The 22,730-nt window shown below is 35.6% G+C and overlaps 1 protein-coding gene across 2 annotated transcripts; it reads left to right on the forward strand.

Annotated features, from left to right (window-relative positions):
- The first annotated feature begins 15,606 nt into the window (after positions 1-15,606).
- On the forward strand, positions 15,607-19,498 carry LOC107418818 (protein DETOXIFICATION 16). Of its 2 annotated transcripts, none has more exons than XM_048473522.2 (8): positions 15,607-15,964; positions 16,757-17,301; positions 17,450-17,536; positions 17,634-17,690; positions 17,931-18,169; positions 18,707-18,825; positions 18,916-19,002; positions 19,075-19,498. In XM_048473522.2, exons 1-8 carry the CDS (start codon positions 15,683-15,685, stop codon positions 19,132-19,134), a joined length of 1,476 nt encoding a protein of 491 aa, XP_048329479.2. In that variant the 5' UTR covers positions 15,607-15,682; the 3' UTR covers positions 19,135-19,498. The 2 variants fall into 2 exon arrangements, with proteins under 2 accessions (XP_048329479.2, XP_060670081.1); XM_060814098.1 differs by having other exon boundaries at positions 15,849-15,964; positions 16,739-17,301.
- The last annotated feature ends 3,232 nt before the right edge of the window (positions 19,499-22,730 follow it).

Raw genomic sequence — 22,730 nt, forward strand, 5'->3', positions numbered from 1 at the left:
TTAAATTTTTTTTCCAAAAATTGAGTTGCCCATGAAATTCTAAGCTTTTTGGTGATTTTCCGACAATTTTCTGGTGTCGGAATTGAGTAAAAACTGATGAAAAATTCAAACTGGATAGGCTGACCCATTTACTAGTAAAATGGGTCGATTTTGACTCGGCTGGAGGCTGAAGACGAGTCTAAAAATGGGTTAACGGGTCGGAGAAACAGATATGGATAGGTTTTTGGGTTGGTGGGCATGAATTTTAAATTCTGATGGACCTGGCCCAATTCTAAAGCCTAGCCTGTTGTTAGAACATGTTACTATTTAGCTCAATCCTAAGCCCAGAACAGACCCAGGCCCAAGAGGATTATGTCCGATTGGGCTTGCCATGGGCTGCGATGAGAGAGCACCATGTGGCGAGATGAGGCGACGACAAATGGCGCATAGTGGCAAGGCAATGTGCTGTGTGATGGCAAGGCATGTGTCGATTGGTTGTTGTGCCACATGTCGAGCACTCAAGGTTGACACGTACATGTCAGACTCTGACGATGCCACATGTCACATGATAGAGACACCATGTGTCGACTTGTCACAGATGGCACGTGTCAGACTTCAATGGTGACATGTGTCGATCAGTTAAGGCGCCACATGGAAAAGCATGTATGATGTAGGGGGACACATGTCATGCCACAGTAGCCATGATGACACGTGGCATGGGCCACGTTAACCGATGATGACAAATGGCTCTACCATGTCAGCGAAGTGATGATGTGGCATCATTCCACATCAATATGATGATGATGTGTCATGTGCCATGTCATCAACAGCGACATGTGGCAGTGACGTCAGCAATGATGTAGTCTCATGAAATGCTTAGTGTGACTACAGTAGAGTCATCTTTCATTGCAAACATCTATTGATGTACGTAACTATGGGAATCTTGGATTTTTTCTTTTTCTAAATTTTATTTATTGTGTATTATATATTGACTTATATTGTGCGAGTTTGCTATTGGACTGTCCATTATATGCCTAACTTTGTGTACCACAACAAAAGCCTATACGCAGTTAATGGGTCCCAGTTAAGGTGGAAAAACCATAGTTCTCTGTTTCGAACTATATATGTAACGTTCATACCATTTTTAGTTTAAATGGAATGTGAATGATTTAGGCCTTAATGGCATTAATGGGCTTTTAATTGTTTTCTGTTTTGGTTTTTTGGAATAAGGAAAGGAAAAACAAAAGAACGAAAAAAGGAATTTTTGAATGTGATTTTTTCTTTTCTCCCCTACACATGAATTTTCGAAGAGAAATAGTGAAAAATATTTTTCTGGCATTTTGCATTGTGAGTGTAGTAAAGCAAAGGTGCATCGAAAGTTCAAAGGGAAATCTTGGTGGTGTCGAGTCCAAGGTTTCGGAATCCATTGTATCCTAGGAGACAACCATCAAATAAGCATCTGCACCGGTGGGATGGAAATTGTCTTAAAGAAGTTGGTACTACACAGGCCTCGGATTATTTTTCAACAAGCAGATTAAAGTTAAAGACATACAGGTTTTTAATTTTATTTCATCAATGTCTTGTATTTTTATTTATATTTTCATTCCACGTATATTCATATATTACGTATAATTATTTTTAACAGTCTTAAGACAATCCAACCAATATATGTTAATATTTATGTGGATGATTGTTTTTCTGTGCTTATCTGTGTATGTATTGATGAAAATAAATTTATATATTTTCATTTTTTTCCTTCAAACCCATATACAACATGGTGATGGGCTTTTATTTTTAATTAATTTTTTTTGTTTTATTTAATTAAATTTGATGCCCATGATTTTATGGTATTTAGTGTTTTAAAATTTTAATTTGTATTGGGTTTGAAAAAGGAAAATAAAAATTGTTTCCCATGGGTTTGAGATTTTTAGGACAATATTTAATTTTGTTTTGAATCAAAATTTTTTCCAAAAATTGAGTTGCCCATGAAATTCTAAGCTTTTTGGTGATTTTCCGACAATTTTCCAGTGTCGGAATTGAGTAAAACCTGATGAAAAATTCAAATTGGGTATGTTGACCCATTTACTAGTAAAATGGGTTGATTTTGACCAGGTTGAAAACGAGTTTGAAAATGGGTTAATGGGTCGGAGAAACAGGTATGGATAGGTTTTGGGTTGGTGGGCATGAATTTTAAATTCTGATGGACCCGGTCCAATTCCAAAGCCCAGCCTGTGGTTATAACATGTTACATTTCAGCCTAATCCTAAGCCCAAAATAGACCCAGGCCCAAGAGGATTTGGCCATCACGATGAGAGAGCACGATGTGGTTAGACGAGGCGACGACAAATGATACACAGTTGCAAAGCGACGTGTTGTACAGTGGCAAGGCCATGAGTCACATGGTTTTATGAGGCCAAGTGTCGACCAATCATTGCGCCACATGTAAAGCCCTTAAGGCTAACACGTGTCAGACTCTGACGATACCACATGTCACATGATGGAGATGCCATGTAATGACTATTACAGGTGGCACGTGTCAGACTCCAGTGGTGACACGTGTCGATCAGTTAAGGCGCCACATGGAGAAGCATGTATGTCAGTAAGGGGACACGTGTCATGCCACATCAGTCATGATGACACATGGTAGGGCCACATCAGCCGATGATAACACGTGGCTCTACCACATCAACGAAGTAATGATGTGGCATCATTCCACATCAGCTTGAGGATGACATGGTGCAGTGCCATGTCAGCAACAGTGACACATGGCAGTGACATCAGCGATGATATCATCATTGTGTAATGATGATGTCAGTCTTGGTGGGTGTATATATCAATTTTTGTAAATGTATACAATAATTTTTGTGGTGTATATAAAAACCTTAGAAATTATATTTTTGTGTGTTTTCTTTTGGAAATTGGTTTAAATTAGTTTGTTGAGATAAAATATAACAGCTAATTGATTTCTATTTTTTGTGATCATATAAAAATGGCAAGTGGAGATCTGCTTGCTGCACAAATACCTACTCAGACTCTTGTATTTCAAGTGCCTCGTCCTGCTAGTAATACTAGAGAGACTTGAGAAGTTCGATGGGGCTAATTTGAAGAGGTGGCAATAGAAAATGTTGTTCTACTTGACTACGTTGGGCCTTATAAGGTTCCTGACTGAAGACACACTACCAACTAGTGAAGAGAGTGATAAAAAGACTCTGATGGCGATGGATGAGTGGAAGAATTTCGATTATTTATGTCAGAATTATATTCTGAATGACCTATCTGATACCCCGTATGGAATGTACTATGGCACGAAGTCAGTAAAAGAGCTGTGGGAAAATTTGGACTGGAAGTAAAAGACTGAAAACGCAGGGTCTGGAAAGTTTATGGTAGGTCGTTTCTTGGACTATATGATGGTGGATACCAAGCCACTGATGAGTCAAGTACGTGAGTTGCAAATGCTCATTCAAGAACTCTTAGCTGAAGGGATATTCATTAATGAAGCCTTTCAAATTGCTGCTATGATTGAGAAGCTGTCTCCTAGTTGGAGAGATTTCAGAAATTATCTCAAACATAAGAGAAGGAAAATGGACATGGAAGCTCTTATTTGAAAGCTTCGAATTGAAGATGACAATAGGAGGTCTGATAAAAAATCCATTAAGGCTAGAATGAAGGCTAATGTTGTGGAGCATGGAAGTAGCTCCAAGAATAAGAAGAAACCTGGAAAGAGTTCCAAGTTGGGGCCTAAAGGAGTCATTTCCAAGAATGCCAAGTTCCAAGAAAAATGTTTCAATTGTGACAAGATGGGTCACAGAGCGGTGGATTGTAGACTGCCAAAGAGAAAGAGCAACAAAGAGGCAACAATGATGGAGCACATCACAAGAGAGGTTGATAAGATTGACCTCAGCGCTATTATCTTTAAGGTGAACTTAGTGGGTTCTAATCCAAGAGAGTGGTGGATATATACAGGTGCAACCCGCCATGTGTGTGCAGATAAGAACATGTTCACCTCCTTCAAATCAAAGTCAAATGGGGAGAAGTTGTTCATGGGTAACTTTACCACATCCGAAATCCAAAGGAAGAGCAAATAGTCTTGAAGGTGACCTCTTATAAGGATCTAACTCTTAATAACGTATCGTATGTTCTAAATATTCGAAAGAATTTGGTATCTGAATCGCTACTAAGCAAACATGGATTTCGCTTAGTGTTTGAGTCAGATAAGATTATCTTGTCCAAGTATGGGATGTTTGTGGGAAAAGGGCTATATAGTTAATGAAATGTTCAAATTGAGTGTAATGACTATAAAGCCAAAGAATATAAATAATAATAAAACTAGTAGCTCTTCTGTTTACTTGCTTAAGTCTTCCATTTTGTGGCATCATAGACTAGGTCATGTTAATTTTAATTCTCTGCGGAGTTTAATTAACTTAAATCATATTCTCAAGTTTGATATTAATTCTAAACATAAATGTGAAACTTATGTAGAGGCAAAATTAATGAGGTTATCATATCAAACAATAGAACGAAATAATGAACCTTTGAATTTAATACATAGTGATGTATGTGATTTAAAGTTTGCACCAACTAAAGGTGGTAATAAGTATTTTATCACCTTTATTGATGATAACATGACGTATTTCTATGTGTACTTGCTTAAGAGCAAGGATGAGGCTATAGATAAATTTATTCTCTATAAAACGAAAGTTGAGAATCAACTCATCAGAAAACTTAAAGTGATCAGAAGTGATCGTGGTGGTGAGTATGTGACACCATTTGGAGAGTATTGTGCTCAACATGGCATAAAACATGAATTTACTCCACAGTATTCGCCACAATCAAATGGTGTGGTTGAACGGAAAAATAGAACTTTGGAAGAACTGATAAATGCAATGCTAATAAGTTCTGAAGTACCTCAGAACTTGTGGGGGGAAGCCGTTTTGTCGACAAATAATCTTTTAAATAAGGTGCCCCGAAAGGACCAAGTAAAGACACCCTATGAATTATGGAAAGGAAGAGAACCTTCCTATAATTACTAATGAGTGTAGGGTGTCTAGCCAAATTTGTGGTACCAACTCCAAACAGAGTGAAGATAGGACCTAAAACTGTTGATTGCATTTTCATAGGCTATGTCCAAAGTAGTAGTGTATATCGGTTTCTTGTGTATAAGTCAGAAATTCTTGATATACACAAGAATACGATAATGGAATCGAGAAATACATCATTTTTCGAGCATATTTTTCTGTATGAGGTTGAAGAAGGACCAAGTTTGTCTAAATGAACTTATGATACTATCGATAAAGGGAATCATGATAGTTGTCAGGACCCGTCCAGAATTCCTTCCCCAGAACCCTAGACAAGCCCTAATCCCAGGAAAATACCACCGAACCTTCCAATGAAAAATTCGGCAGCACCTCCCCTAAGGGTAGGACTTACGAAAAATTACCTGCACTGAAAACACACTTCTATAAACATCCCCTTATTCCTCCCATAATACTACAAATTGATTCCACAAATTTCAACACTTCAAATAATAACAGCACCAACCCAGTGTATAAATAAAAACTACACATCCAATACAGTATACAGAGCATTATACAGATAAATGTGGAATTTATACAATGACAGATAAGAAGTAATACAGGATGGAGAGGAAAAAGGGAAGAAATACTTCTTGAACTTTCGGCAACGAACTAAGACGTTGGGCTCGCCCCGGACAATCAACGTCTCCAACCTGAACCTAGGGGAACGGAATTTAAGAGTGTGAGATGCTAATCATCTCAGTGAGTGACCCTAACTACCGAACACCTTTAATATTAATAATATACCAAATAAAAGGATTTAATTAATCAATACCGAACAATTAAATAAATAAATAAATAAACATTTGAAGTAATAATTTCTCTCAAAACCCTCACTATTCACTCCGTTAGAAATGTTCCCCTTTTAAAATATTTTCACAAAACCCGATATTCGTACTTCCTGAAAACCAAGGGACCAAATAATTTAACAAACAACAAATAAATAAATAAATAAATACCCCAAATATAAATAAACTGTAATAATTTATAATAAATAATTTTGTACTCTTTGGGGTTTGAAATTTCTATCCGAAAAATTTGTACTTAACGCACCACACCATATACCAGTGATGCCCTCCGATACCCAGCGTCCTGAGCACCGACTGGCGGGGAGATTAAAGAGAGAAACTTGCAAACGGCGCTTCGCCGTCCCGACAGTACCGCTGCTAAAACCATCATCCCGGCCAAGGAGGGGGGCGGCTGTGTGCACCATATAAGACTTGCCTGCCCACGGTCCAATGGCAACTACGGGAGAAATAATACTTGCACGCTAAACCACATAATACTTGCACGCTAAACCACGTGTCCATACACCAGAACACCAATACTGTATGAGTGCGTCTAAAAATAATTATTAAACCAACCGTACAGTTTTCCAAAATTACCGTGGGAAATATATTAAATTTTCACACTTACCATCCCACATATTTTTATTTAACAAACCGGTACGAAAACATCGATAACAAATAAAATCATACCTTTTCTCGTAATACGAGATTCAACAATTGAAATACCGCAGGCACAATTTATAAAATTAAACCACCAACTTAAACAAATATTTTCATAAAATATTTAACCCAATTATGCCCGAAAACAATATAAAATCCAAACACAATGAATTACTGAAAATACTTGCTCATGTGTAATAAATACCATTTAATCACAATAAAACAATAATCGGGAATTTCTAATGACCCCAAAATTCCATTTAGCACCAATGGGTAAATATATATATAAAACAATATTTTTCCCGATTATATTTAAAATACGCCACATGAGCACAAATTACGGATATCAATTTAACACCACATAAATATAATCAATTACCCCAAAAACATTTTTAAAGGTGGGTCACTCACCTGGAGCACGCAATTAAACCATGATCCACCATGGGATCAATTCCACGACTCACCGATGCTTCTAGAACACAATCCACACACAGTCAAATAAATTAATATTTTAATCGGCTAAATAATACCCGGACCCGGGGGGGGTCAAACACAAACTTTATCCAAAATAGTCGAATAATATACCGAATCGAAGCTTGAGCAACGAGGATTACAAATTCAGTCTCCATCGACCCCAATTCCGCCGGAGGTGGCCGGAAAGCTTCGGCCGGATTTAAACTTGAGGGATCTCTCAAACGGTGGGGATGTTGGGCAATCTAACCCCGGAAATGGACTCATAGGGGTCAAAAATGGTGGGATAGAGGTATGGGTTGGGCTGGGTTGGTCGGAAACGGCGAGAATTGCCGGAAAATTGTAACCGGCTACCGCCGACTTCACCGGCCCGATCTGGGCCCGTCCGGCAGCGAATGGCCCGGAAATTTGGAGGCTGAGGTCGCGGCGAGCTGGGCTTCACCGGTGGCCGGCGCGTGTGGACTATGGGTGGCTAGAATTTGAAAAATACGGTGAGGCCGAGAGGGAGGAAGGAAGAGAAAGGAAGAAGAAAAGAAGAAGAAGAACAGAAACGGGGTTGGGTCCCCTTTTTTCCCACGTGGGGGAAAAGAAAAGAAAAAGAAAAATAAAATAAAATAAAAATAATTACATAATTAAATAATAATCTTATTATTTAAAATAATATGATATTACACATGGTTGACATGTGGCTTCTCAACATGGTGACACATGGTCACCTTCATTAAGTCACACGTGGCACATCGTTACACGTTTAAAAAAAATAATATTAAAATAATACAGTATTTAAAAAACTCTACAGGTCCACAACTTTCAAATCACATGTCCAAATCAAACGTGCCGCTAGTCTACGGACTAGTATCGACGAGCACTTCATAACCATGCATGAGTTAAAGCTCAACCTTGCATGAATAAAAAGTCAACTCCGGCACCCCTTGGACAGTTTGGACCTCAACTTGTTTTGCTCATAACTTTCAAACCGTAGCTCCGTTTTCAACGTGCTACTAGTCCACAAACTCGTGCCAACGTGTACTTCGTAACAGCACCTCAGTCAACCTAGAATTCTAATCAGGTCAAAAAGTCAACTTTTGACCCCTTCGGTCAACGGTCAACAGTCAACCTCGATCAACGTGCAAAATTTCCGACATGGTTCGGGACGGGGTGTTACAATAGTGATCATGAACAAGAAACTGATGTTGAGACTGAGGTTGAACTAAGACGAAGTAAGAGAATAAAAACTAAAAAATCCTATGGTTTGGATTTTATTACTTATATGCTAGAAAGTGAACTTCAAAGCTTCTAAGAGGCTATAAATTCTCCTGAACGAAATTTATGGAAAGAAGCTGTGAAAAATGAGATAGATTCTATCTTGTAAATCACACTTGGGAGTTCGTAGATCTTCCTCCAGGTTGTAAACCTTTGGGTTACAAATTGATTTTTAAAAGGAAGATGAAAGTAAATGGAACTATCAATAAATACAAGGCAAGGCTTGTAATTAAAGGATACAAGCAATAAGAAGGCTTTAACTATTTTGATACTTATTCTCCAGTGATGAGAATAAATTCCACAAGGATGGTACTGATGATCGCTACATTACGAGATTTTAAGGTACATCAAATGGATGTGAAAATAGTATTTCTTAATGGAGATCTTCATGAAGAGATCTACATGGAGCAACCCAAGGGTTTCTACACTCCAGGACAAGAAAAAAAAGTATGTAGATTGATGAAGTCCTTATATGGACTGAAACAAGCTCCGAAGCAATGATATCAAAAATTTGATAGTGCCATGCTGAGTGATGGATTTAAAATAAATAAATATAACAAGTGTATCTATGTAAAAAATACAGAGAATGGATATGTCATTCTTTGTCTGTATGTAGATACCATACTCATAGTGGGTAGTGATGACAATATAATCAGAACTACAAAAGCCATGTTAAATTCTAAATTAAACATGAAGGATATGGGGCTTGCTAATATGATTTTAGGAATTAAAATCACGAGGACTTCGAATGAAATCATTCTTAGTCAAACGCATTATATGGATAAAATACTAGCTATTTTTAATAAAAATGATACTTGTATAGTCAGAACACCCATAGATGTGAGTTTACACTTATCCAAGAATAAAGGAAATAGTGTATCACAAGTGGAATACACAAGAGTAATTAGAAGTCTGATCTACTTAATGAATTATACAAGACCAGATTTAGCCTACGCCATAAGTAGACTAAGTAGATACACGAGTAATCCGAAGGATGATCATTGGAAAGGAATTGTTAGAGTATTAAGATACTTACGATATACTTGCGAATATGGACTGCACTATACATGGTGTCCTGCTATATTAGAAGGATACAGTGATGCTATCTGAATATCAAATATCAAGGATTCAAAATCCACCAATGGCTATGTATTTACATTAGCGGGTGCAGCTGTAATATGAAAGTCCTCAACACAAACAGTAATAGCTCGATCTACGATGGAATCTGAGTTCATCACATTAGATAAATGTAATGAAGAGGCAGAATGGCTATGCCAATTCTTAGAGGACATTCCGAGGTGGCCGTAACATGTGCCAGCAATAAGTATACATTGTAATAGTCAATCTGCTATTGGCAGGGCACAGAATGTAATGTATAATGGAAAGTCTCGACACATCGTCGTAGATATAATTCCATTAGACAATTAATCTCAACTGGAGTTATCTCGATAGACTATGTAAAGTAGAAAGATAACATAGCGGATCCGTTAACCAAAGGGTTAAATAGAGAATTAGTTAAGAAATCATCAAGGGGAATGGGATTGAAGCCCGTGAGTAAAGTTGATACGATAGAAACCCAACCTAGTTGACTGGAAATCCCAAGATCTAGGTTCAATGCGACAATGTAATTGTAAAGATTGGTATGGATCACTTTGGGGGTTAATCCTCTGCCCATTCCTATAATGAAACAATGATAGAAAGAGGTTAAACATAAAGTATGCTTTTGATGATTCCTAGAAATGTGTGGTAATCTATGCATAGTTATGTTGATTACATTGGAAATAGGAGTTACCTATGTGAGAGAGAAGAATGGTTGCTTTAAAGGAGAATTGTCAAGGGTACAATTCTTTAGAAAGTCTCGCAGAACCAGGTAGATGTTCAAGATCAAAATAAACACAACAGTGAGAACTAAAGTGTACCAGGAAGGAATCTGTGTGAACTATGTTGTCATTTACACAAATGATGAAATGGTTCAAAGATATCGCATCTACCATTAGTCAGTAAAAAAGATATAGTCTCATAAGGAAATGTTCAAATAGTAACATCTACCTATCCTATGCAGGTTCCAACTATAGAGCTGTACCACCAAAGTCTTGCATAGTCTAAATAGTCAAATCATTTATGTAGGAGATTGTAACGTTTGTAACATTTTTGGTTTAAATGGAATGTGAATGATTTGGGCCTTAATGGCATTAATGGGCTTTTAATTGTTTTCCGTTTTGGTTTTTTGGAATAAGGAAAGGAAAAACAAAAGAAGGAAAAAAGGAATTTTTGAATGTGATTTTTTTTTCTCCCTTACATGTGAATTTCCGTAGAGAAAGAGTGAAAAATATTTTTCTGGCATTTTGCATTGTCAGTATGGTAAAGCAAGGTACATTGAAAGTTCAAAGGGAAATCTTGGTGGTGTCGAGCCCAAGGTTTCAGAATCCGTTGTATCCTGGGAGACAACCATGGAGAAAACATCTGCACCTGTGAGACGGAAATTGTCTTAAAGAAGCTGTGGTACCACACAGGCTTCAGACTATTTTTCAACAAGCAGATTAAAGCTAAGGATATACAAATTTTCAATTTTATTTTATCAATGTCCTGTATTTTTATTTATATTTTCATTCCACATATATATTCATATATTATGTATAATTATTTTTAACAATATATATATATATATATGGATCAGATCATGGTGATTTAATTTATTCTAAATGGTTAACACCAGGTCAGCAAACAAGCAAACAGGATAATTCATCCCCCAATATGGTGAACTATGTGTTGAATTGCAATTTGTCGCCTAAGCACTTTAGTTAGCAAAGCTCTTACCATATATAATTTATTACATATCATAAAAGGGCATTATGACCTTTCAATTATTACAAGAAAAGAGGAGGGGGGGAGGTGGAAGAAGATATAGCCAAGCTCTTATAAAAATGTGGGATTAGTTTGTCCTACTATTCCTATAAAAAGGGCATTATGATTTTTCAATTATTACTTTCAAAAAAAAAAAAAAGAGAGAAGAAAGATATATAATGTAACACCCTTTAATATTTGACATATTTACAAAATCTTTCGGCTAAGTTGAAACTCTACCAATAGGTTACGCAATATAACCACAAGGTTACGCAAAAATATTATAGTGACAAATTCAATACAAAGATTTCCAATTTGGATCTTTACACTTCCAAAGTCAAAATTAAAAACATATAACTACCATGTTTTCTAAAAAATAAATAAATAAAAAAATGTTCATCTTTGAAATTATAATGGTTATTCATTTCATGTAACATACGAAATTTACAGGAAAGTTGCTATGTATATATAAAATTAGCAAAGAGGAAGTTTGAAGTAGTTGGTTTGGATTTGGATTCTATATATAAAATGTGTTAAGTTTGTCGACTATATTGGTCACTCAAATTGGCGTGCTTGACTCGCATACCACTTGGTCTATGTCTCAAGTACTTGGAATATTTGCAAGTGATATAGATTATTTAAATTGAAATTCATAATTATGACTAATAGAATTAAGAGGTTTTTGGTTAGATTTCCGACAACTTTTGTTATTATCATATATTGCCAAATTCATGCAGCAATTGATGAGTCTCATTTTGTTTTTTAATGTATCATTTTAAATTTAATTTTTGCTGTTTTTCTTTTTGCAATTTTCAACCAAAGCCTGTTATGTACATTGTACTAATTCTTGTATCGGTTTTGTTTTTTTGCTGATTAACAGTATAATTTTTATAATATTATCCTGCTGGTCATCTCGTGAATGCTTAGGCGCAGCAGTAAGGCACCGCCACTTTGCATGAGCTGCGTTGAAAATTCTTTTTTTTTTTTTCTTTTTTTTTCTTCCAATAAATCTGTAATACTTTAAGCTAAACCCTATATATTTTGCTGTCCTAGAGTATCGTTTATTTGAGATTCTAAAATGTATTTGTTTATGGGGAAAAAAAAAAATAATGAGATAGCTTTAATGTTAATTTTGAAAATCAATTGTGAAAATGTAATTTCACCTTTTATTTTCTTTTTTTGAAAATACTTTATTTATTTATTAGTTTTAAATTATTAAATGATATCACACTATTTTAAAATGGCTATGTTAGCAGGGCAGGAACAAATCATAAAGTTTATATTTACCTATAAAGTGATTGCCACAAAAAAAGAAAAAAAAAAAAGAAGAAAAGAAATTATATATAAAGTATGTTAGAAATTGTTTCCCATTTAGTGACGAAAATATGTCACCTTTTTTTTTTTTTTTTTTCAAAAAAAAAAAATGTGAAGAATTAAAACTCAAACTCTGTGTAAAAAACTTTATTTTTATCAGTTAGCAAAAGAAAAAAAAAATTACTTTCTTATCAAAAATCATGCATGACGTTAAGGGGAAAAATTATATTTCACTATAATCTTTGGTAATTATATAAATAAGATTTGTTTGGATACTTTGGGATTTAGTTCCTGCTTTTGTGTGTGACATGGTGACCAAATATTTTTCTCTTTATGTAAATTGCCCAAACTATTTGTATTATTTACTTACACTCATCCAAACTGACGCCTTATCTGTTTCTCATGAAAAAATGAACTACGCTTTTGTGGACTAGTTGCATGGAATATACAGAACAAAAAAAAAATATTTGAGCCATCAAAATTGTGAGGAGCTATATTAGGCCAATATTAGTGTCGTTCTCTGCCCATTGTCACGGACTTGTTTGTTTACCCTTCAAGCCGTGCGGCCTTAGTTGCTATTCCGACCCTTTTGTTGCAACTAAGTAAGCCTTTTGCCCACTAAAAGAGAAAGCTAAGCAAAGAAAGCTAGAGCACAAAGAGAGAATGAAAGTATATTACTTGAAAGAGAGCTTTACAAGTATAGATGAGATTTCTTGGATGGTTTGGCCAAATGAGGCCTCCACCTATTTATAGGCATACAAAGCTTAATCCTACGGCTATAATTGCTTTAATCCTACGGTGGAGAATGGTTCCCACCTACTCCCACCTACTTTACATAAAATATCTAAAGAAACATCTAGAATGGATATGTACATGGCTTGGCCCATTGTAAGGCCCAAAATAGGCCCAAAGTGGATTATAAGGCCCAAAATGGATTGGAAGGCCCAAAATGGAGAGAATGCTCACCAAGTGTTTGATGAAATGCTTCAACCGTGACATTCTCCCCCACCTATGCCGTCGACGTCCTCGTCGAGCTTGCTTCATGGAACCTCTTGATAGCAGGTTCCCAACTTGCTTCGCTAGCGGGAAGTCCTTTTTCACGGGACGTGACACTCTCCCCCACCTAAACTCGCGACGCCCTCGTCGCGCCTTCTTCCTTGCCCGCCGAATGTGATCTTTGAGTTGCCGTTGTGTATCTTCATGCTCCCCACTTACTTCACCATCCGGCAGGTCCTTCCCCTTCACCAAGTATTTGGTGTAGTTGGGTATGCCTTTATGTTGACCGACTCGACCCGCAGGTGTGGCTTCAACACTCTTGGCGGGTGAAGTCATTATCATCGAGGGTGCCCCTTTTGACTTACCTTTCGCTAGGGCCTCCATGCCCCCTTTCCTTACAATGGGAAGTGACTCTTCATAGCGTCGTGCCTTCCCGTCATGTACCTTGTTTTGTTGAGGTGATGGTTTGGCTAAGTTTCCTTCCTTAGCCTCTTCGTGCTTTCTCTTGTCGTCTCCACGACTTGAAGCCAATGCACGCAAGTTCCCTTGGTGCAACTCCTTTGGCACATGTTGTACCTTAGGAGATGTCTTGGCATGGTTTGAGGCATCCTCACTAGGCTTTTGGGCAGCAGCCAAGTTGATTTGCTCCTCCCTCTCAACTTGCAATGCTGACAAAACCTTGGTCTCTCGCTTGCTAGCTTGTTCCGTAGGCACCATGCACGTCGTTCCCCCATCCATGATGCATAACTTGCTTGCAAATGGGAGTGGGAAAGCCTTTACTTGGTTGAGGAAGTCCATACCAAGGACAACCTTGTAGTCATCCATGGACAGAACCGTTAGATTCAATTGGCCCTCCCAATCGCCGATGGTGGTTTGCACACCTCTAGCAACTCCTTGGAATGGCTTTGCATCCGAGTTCACCGCCTTTACGGAGCCCCTTTCTTTGGTTGCCTCGATCCCAAGCCTTTGCGCCTCCTCCACCGATAGGAAATTATGTGAGGCACCCGTGTCCACCAACGCCTTGGTGGGCACCCCATTGAGTTTTGCCTCCACGAACACTAGGCCACTCTTCTTTGTCTCCTTAGGAGCAGCCTTCATAGCATTCAACAGCTGTAAGGAACCTATTTGTGTTTGCTCTTGAGTTTCCCTCTCTTCGAGCATGGCATTTAATGACTTCCTCTTTGGACAATCTCTTGCCCAATGGGGATCGTCGCATAGGAAGCAATTTCTCTTTGGCTTTAGTTCGGGCTTGGCTCCTTTCTTCCAATCTTTGCTAGGTAATGGTGGCCTTCTTTGATGTTCCTTGCTTTGGGGACTTTTATAGAACTTGTCTCCCCCACCTGTAGTATAATTATTCTCATCTAATTGAGCTTGCATAAGGGATAAGGTTTCAATTACCTTTGTTTGGAAAGCTTGGCTTTCATGACGCCATGCCTCGGTGTTGGCCTCGTTGGTGTCTTGCATAGTACCTCTAAGCTCCCCCACTTGGCCTTCCACTCGGCCATCGAGCTCCCCCATGCCTTGCTCCACACAATCAAGCCGCTCCAACATGTCGGCAACGGCCAACTCCATCTTGACCACCTTGGTCTCCATGGCGGTGAGAACGTCCTTCGACTTTGAACGCCCACGTCCCTTCCTTGCAGCTTCGGGGATGACCTCCCTTCCCCTTGCTTCTTCAATCACAACCTCTGAGGAAGACATGTTGCTCTAGATGCTAGCTTTAACCTTGTCTCTGATACCACTTGTCACGGACTTGTTTGTTTACCCTTCAAGCCGTGCGGCCTTAGTTGCTATTCCGACCCTTTTGTTGCAACTAAGTAAGCCTTTTGCCCACTAAAAGAGAAAGCTAAGCAAAGAAAGCTAGAGCACAAAGAGAGAATGAAAGTATATTACTTGAAAGAGAGCTTTACAAGTATAGATGAGATTTCTTGGATGGTTTGGCCAAATGAGGCCTCCACCTATTTATAGGCATACAAAGCTTAATCCTACGGCTATAATTGCTTTAATCCTACGGTGGAGAATGGTTCCCACCTACTCCCACCTACTTTACATAAAATATCTAAAGAAACATCTAGAATGGATATGTACATGGCTTGGCCCATTGTAAGGCCCAAAATAGGCCCAAAGTGGATTATAAGGCCCAAAATGGATTGGAAGGCCCAAAATGGAGAGAATGCTCACCAAGTGTTTGATGAAATGCTTCAACCGTGACACCATGCCTCTGCTCTGTTTCTCTCTCTCTCTCTCTTCCTCCTCCCCCCACCCCACGCCCCGTCCCCCGAAGCTAAGTAGAAAATGGAGAGAGAGGTCAACAACCCAACTATAAGCACGCCATTGATTCAAGTTTGTGAAGACAATGGACCTGAAAATGGAACAGAGATAAGTCACGGTAGAAGTGAGATTCTTGAGGAAATAAAGAAACAGTTATGGCTAGCAGGGCCTTTGATATCAGTGAGCCTGTTGATTTATTCATTGCAGATGATATCTGTGATGTTTGTGGGTCATCTTGGTGAGCTATCTTTATCTGGTGCTTCCATGGCTACTTCGTTCGCATCAGTGACTGGTTTTAGCTTGCTGGTGAGTTGGGTTTTTGCCCCAAATTTTTAGTATTGATTCCATGGTTTCTTTGTGCTCTTTGGTTTTGGCAATCCTTATTGTTTTCTGTTTTCTGTTTTTTGTTTTTTTGTCTTCAACTTCATCTTCGCTTATGTTAAAAGATTTCCCAGTTGATTAAAAGTGACTTTTGGAAAAACCCAAAAAGAAAAAGAATGAAAAAAAAAAACCTAAATTTACTTTCAGATTTTGATTTGGGTTTTTCTCTAATATATATGTGGACATGCAATATTATGTATTATGCATTACTTTTTTAGGTGATTTTCACTTACTGCTTTGAAGTCCTGAAGGAACTGTTCAATGAAGACTCAACTTCTATTATAGCTGAAATTGCTTCCCAAATCTCCATGTGAATTGTATCTTTATGCCTAAATTTCTGTAAAACATTTTAATGGGTCCTTGAGACAGATCATGCTACTTTAATTTGTGCATAAGAAGCAAATTGGTAGAATTAGGTCTTTAATTCCCTAATATTATGCACTTATGTATTAAATACTAGTTTGTAACCCAAATTCTCTGCGTATATGTAAGCTACTGACTCAGAACGGGATCTTAAAAGCTGGTGAAAGATCAATGAACTTTACAGCAAATTGTATATGTCTGGCTCTACTTATATTTGCTAGTTCCAACTTTGATGTTGTTATGAATAATGATTATTATGCTATTAGAAAGGGGAAGATTATTGGCTTTTTTTTTTTTTTTTTTTTTTGGGGTAATATAGTCCTTCCATCCGAATAGTTTGTTATGTTTGAATAGATGGGATTGTCAAGTGCATTGGAGACATTATCAGGACAGGCATATGGAGCAAAGCAATACCATATGCTGGGCATACACATGCAGAGAGCCATGTTTGTTCTCTTAATTGTTAGCATACCCCTTGCCGTTATTTGGGCAAACACGAGATCCATACTAACTTTCTTTGGCCAAGATGCTGCAATATCAGCAGAAGCCGGACAATATGCTCGTTTTATGATCCCATGCCTTTTTGCCTATGGTCTTCTTCAATGCTTCATAAGATTCTTACAGACCCAAAACATTGTTTTTCCAATGATGCTGAGCTGTGGAATCACAACATTAATCCACATTACTTTGTGTTGGATACTGGTATTGAAATCTGGACTTGGAAACAGGGGAGCTGCCTTGGCAAATTCCATCTCTTATTGGATCAATGTGCTATTTTTGGGCCTCTATGTGAAGTTCTCTTCTTCATGTGCAAAATCTTGGACAGGGTTTTCAAAAGAATCTTTGCGAAACATTCCCACTTTTCTTAAGCTTGCCATTCCTTCAGCTGTCATGGTCTGGTAATTTCTACTTCACTCTGTTCTATCATGGTCTTAATTGTATGCCAAATGGTGTATTTTCTTATCCATTATATATTTCTCTTTCACGAAATTTTACCCTTTGATCCTAACGCAGTTTACCGTGATATTTTACACTGGTTTTGAACAGCTTGGAGATGTGGTCATTCGAAATGATGGTTCTTTTATCTGGTCTTCTTCCCAATCCCGAGCTAGAAACCTCTGTTCTTTCTATATGGTTTGTCATTGTAATGGTTAACTGCAGCATAACTTTACTTGAGATTGTAGGCTAAGTACTTTTCTAATTTGGGGTTCTGTATAACTTACATTTGCAGCCTTAACACAGCTGCAACAGTATGGATGATCCCTTTTGGACTAAGCGGTGCTGTAAGGTGAGCTCTGATGTAGATTCTGACCATTGCTATTTTACAATTCTGAGTATATCTAAGTTTTTGGAATTTATATTTTATAGGTACTATAACTTTCAAAACATAAGACATTTAATTCTAGTATTGTTTATATGAGAATTCAGCAAGTGGCATTTATATTACAGCAAAGGCACCACTTTCTAATCCAATATTTCTTGTATATTCTTTATGTTTTTTTTTTTTTTTTTTTTTTCTGAATTACAGCACTCGGGTTTCGAATGAATTAGGAGCAGGACACCCAGATGCAGCTCGCTTAGCAGTGCGTGTTGTCTTGGTCATGGCTATTATTGAGGGTTTATTGGTGGGATTGGTCCTTATATTGATACGTAACATCTGGGGCTACGCTTTTAGCAATGAACTGGAGGTGATCAAATATGTAGCAATAATGATGCCAATACTTGCAGTATCCAACTTTTTAGATGGCCTCCAGTGTGTTCTTTCAGGTTTTTCTACCATCTCATGGTTCATATAAGAACAGCATCATCTTATACATTAAAATATACTTGGACAAACCCTTGTTGCTATCTGTTTATAACTATTTTACAGAATCTGACATTGGTAGAAAACAAACAGAAATGCTTATTGGTCCTATTTTCTATTTGTTTGTTATTTTATATATATATATATATATATTTTTAAAAAAACTTGTGAAAACAGAATTTCCCTGTGCACCAGAACATTTTCATGAGAGAAAGAGTAAAAATAGGTTGATCACCTATTTTCAACACACTCACAGGGCCTTTCTTCTTCTTCTTTTTTTGAATTTCATAAGAAATTTCTATTCATAGAACCAATAAGAGTAAAAACATTGGTTTTAAAGACAAATAAATTGTCCCCTCCTCTAGTCCTAAGCTAATAACACAGTTGTGTAGAATGTGATCTCTTGAAAAATCAAAGGGAAATAGATTATAAGATAGCCTTCATAGATGAATCAAGCAGTGAAGCTATTAGTATGACTAAATGTGAACATTAATTCATAGGGAATGCAAGAGGATGTGGGTGGCAGAAGATTGGAGCTTATGTGAACCTCGGATCCTACTATTTGGTGGGAATTCCATCAGCTGTTTTATTGGCTTTTGTCTTCCATATCCGTGGAAAGGTTCATTTCTAGTTCCATTTAACTTCTTTTTAATGTTAGCTTCTAGTGCAAGCAAGTAATAATTGTTTTGTGAATTATTGTTTTGAATAGGGTCTCTGGTTGGGAATAATATGTGCACTCGTGGTACAAGTGCTATCTCTTTTTACCATCACCATTCGCACCAACTGGGAGCAAGAAGTAACATTTCTCTCTCACTTTCTCCTTTCTCCATTTATTTTCTTCATCTGATTTTCGATGTTTTTTGTTCAGGCAAAGAAGGCTACAGAAAGAGTCTACGACTCCAAAATTCCTGTCGATATAGTCTCATGATATGCTTAATGTGACCTGCAACGACGACGACTTTCATAGAAAAAATCTGTTAAAGAGCATTGCTATGTATGGCAATCTTGGAATTTTATGAAGTGGTATAAGTTGACTGCTGGAAGATTCATCGGCTGCAGGGAAAGAAGACTTGAGCTTTTAGCTTATTCTTGTAGCTCTAATTCTTGAAGTTTCTACTCTTCCTTAAATTTTGACGTTATGTGAGGAGTAATTTTCTTTTCTATGAATATTAAACCGTGCCTTTATTAACGGAATGCTTTGATCTTCACATGAGTCAAATAGTTTAAAGTGTTACTGCGGACAATGAATTTCATCAAGCAGTGTTGAATTTAAAAGTTTGCGTTCTACTTAACTTTTCTTTAGTAATTTGAGAAGTTGTTTGATTAAATCGAGCTAGAGTTGGATTTTTGGCAGGCTATTTGCCAGCAGATAGAGCACAAACAAGTTTCTAGATGGATATATGAGATTGGATTGGACTACTTAAGTTTACCAATGGAGCCTTACACTTAATTGAAATTAACAATAAGGAAATTGCAATTCAGTTCACTCTACAAAATTTAATAACTATATTATATTTTTAATTACTTCTTAATATTTTAAAAATATACTTTGTTAAGAGCTTACAACAACCTTTAAGCATACAAAAAGAATAAAAATAAATTATTACAGATATACTACAATAGAGTTTTAGGAAAAAATAATAAACCCTAACAATGGAAAAAATAAAGTTTAATGATTAAGAAGAAACAATATAAAAAAAATGATTGGTAAATTATTCCTTTCAATTTTGAAAATGTAAATATTTAAAAATTATTCCTTTCAATCTTGAAATTGTAAGTATTTAACTTTTATGATTTATTTGTCTTCTTTGAATGTTTTTTTTATATGTTTATTTATTTTTTAAATTTTCATTCTATATATTCTTTCTATCACTTTGAAGTCATTTGGTATAGTAGCCCAGATGCTTTGAATAGGTCAAGATTCTATATAGAGAAGAAATTAATTACTTCAAGAATATGTGTAGTATACATTACACATATGATTTGAACAAATCCGGATTCTGTATCGAATATATATTTTTTCATTTTAATTATATAATTTGGATGAAAACAAAAAATAGATGAAGTAGCTATCAAGTATAAACAAAAAATATATGAAGTAGTTATCAAGTATACATAATTTGGAAGATTTGAACCAATCAAGGTTTTGTAGGCCGGATGTATCCAATTTTGTATGGATTATGTGATCTGAAAGAAAATGAACGATACTTGAAGTACTCATTTGTTATACATAACCCGAATGATTTGAATCTATTCGAGTTCTATATATTGGACATATTATTTCCATCTGGATTATATAATCCAAATTGAAACGGACAATATGTGAAGTAATTATTTAGTATAAATAATCTGAATAATTTAAATCCGTCTAGGTTTTGTTTATCAATCATATTTTGTTTCATCTCAATTATATATTCTAGATGGAAAAGAACATGTAAAATAGTCGTTTGGTACACATAAATGGATGACTTGAATCATCCCGATATTGTATGCCGAACATATTAGATTTTATTTAGATGATATAATTTGGATGGAAACAAATGATACATGAATTTGTAATGTATCTATTTAATCACATTTAAGGGTAAATTATGTATAATATATGGGTGTGGGTAATAAAAATTAAATTAAAATAAGTATGTATAAAATATAGTGTGGTTATTAAAATTTTGTAACGTGAATAAAACAACTCATTAGGAAATTAGTTATTAATAAATTTTAAACTATTATTATGCCAAATTTTAAGAGATTTCCATAAATTTTGGTGTAAAATAATCAAACTATTCTTATAGCTAGTAGCTACTTACAAATTTTATCCAAAGAAAAAAAAAATTGGTTATATATGGTAGCTACTTACAAGTAATCCACAACCTTATAAATGAATCATTATCTATGAAAATATCAAAACCAATAGTAAATAATCATCGGTAAGACATATCAAATGATAATTTAAATGGTTAATATTAAAAAGTTCAATTTTAAAATTTAATGTAAATGATTAGTATTAAAGAATTCACTTTTAAAATTTTAATATAAAAAATAATAAAATCAAATGCTTCAATTAAAGTTGATCACATAAGTTGGTGATCGTTTCAGTTACCACAAAAAATCAGTTGTAACAAATAATAATATTGTGAAAATAAGGACAATAATACCTTAAAATCTCCATATCACCCTTACAAAGTAAAATACCATATACAATAGAATATAGTTCTGTAATTTACCAACAAGAAAAAAAAAAAAGTATTTTAGCCAACATTTTTGTAAAGTCTACTTATATTCACACTTTTTATTTTATTTTATTTTATGATTTAGTGAGTTGAGCATAGGACTCCACACGGCGAAAAAATGGACATTTCTACTAGGCTTAAATTTTATATTGTTATTTAATGTAAAATATAGGTAATGTATATGTATAATATAATAGATATTTTGAATGTGATGGAGACATTTTTGTCCTAAAAACATATTGCAATTATTTTATTAGATACAAAATTGACGTTTGGGCTTATACATTATTTACATTGTTTCTTCTTCTTTTTTTTTTCCCTTTTTTTTTTGGGTCGGTTGTATTTAACATACTCTGTTGTCCTGTTATTTACATTGTTTAAAAGGTTATTTGTAATTTTTGAATAATTTGAGGGATTTTTGTCTATTTTGCCCTAAATTTAATTTAATAATTCCTTCAAATATTTTTTCATGCTTTCTGATATTCATTTCCCCTAGACAACAACATCTTAATTAACTTGTTTGTAATGTTGGCTTTCTCTAGTCAACAACAACTTGATTAATTTATGTGCATTATTTCGTGGTTGACTTCACTGCCATTTGGATCTGTCTCAAGCATTTGGAAATGGAATATTTATAGAAATACAATTTTGGTGATGAGAAAAGATCCAAGACAACTTTTTTTTTTTTTTTGAATTTCAAACAACTTTAATTATTACAAAAGGACAATTCACCCATGCAGCAACATATTAGTCAAAATACATACCTGCACTCCAAGTATGGTGGTTTTTTTTTTTTTGTTTTTTTTTTAATAATTATCATTTAAAATTGAAATATCTAAAATCAGATTTTAGATTTGAATTCAAATAACAATTTTCATTTCATCCAATTAAGCCTTTGTCATGTTAATATTATTGGTTTAAACAGATTAGGAATTCCTGACACTTAATATATATATATATATATATATATACGGAAATTCTATGCTAAGGACGATCCGTATGAGAACCGCCGTATTAGTGACGATTTTTGATAGTATTAACGACGTTTTCTTAGAAAATCATCACTAATGATATGAAAAATCGTTACCAATACTGTAATCCGCATGAGAACCGTACACATCATAGACGGATTGTATATATATATATATATATTTGATACTAAGTTGAGAGAGATGGGCATATTTTGATTTGGATCTTATCCAAAAAAATAGTAAAACTTGATCATTTCATTTGTTCTTAATTTATATTATTATTCATTTTCGTTTATTTATCTAAGAAATCAACATTGTACTTA

The sequence above is a fragment of the Ziziphus jujuba genome, chromosome 2, assembly GCF_031755915.1.
Source record: "Ziziphus jujuba cultivar Dongzao chromosome 2, ASM3175591v1".
Taxonomy (NCBI): domain Eukaryota; kingdom Viridiplantae; phylum Streptophyta; class Magnoliopsida; order Rosales; family Rhamnaceae; genus Ziziphus; species Ziziphus jujuba.

Excerpts from the sequence above, each read along its gene's own strand:
- LOC107418818 (XM_048473522.2), top strand. The coding sequence starts at position 15,683 with ATGGAGAGAGAGGTCAACAACCCAACTATAAGCACGCCATTGATTCAA. Across the intron at positions 17,537-17,633 it reads ACCTCTGTTCTTTCTATATG|CCTTAACACAGCTGCAACAG; the intron begins GTTTGTCATTGT and ends TTACATTTGCAG. Across the intron at positions 18,826-18,915 it reads TCTTCCATATCCGTGGAAAG|GGTCTCTGGTTGGGAATAAT; the intron begins GTTCATTTCTAG and ends TGTTTTGAATAG.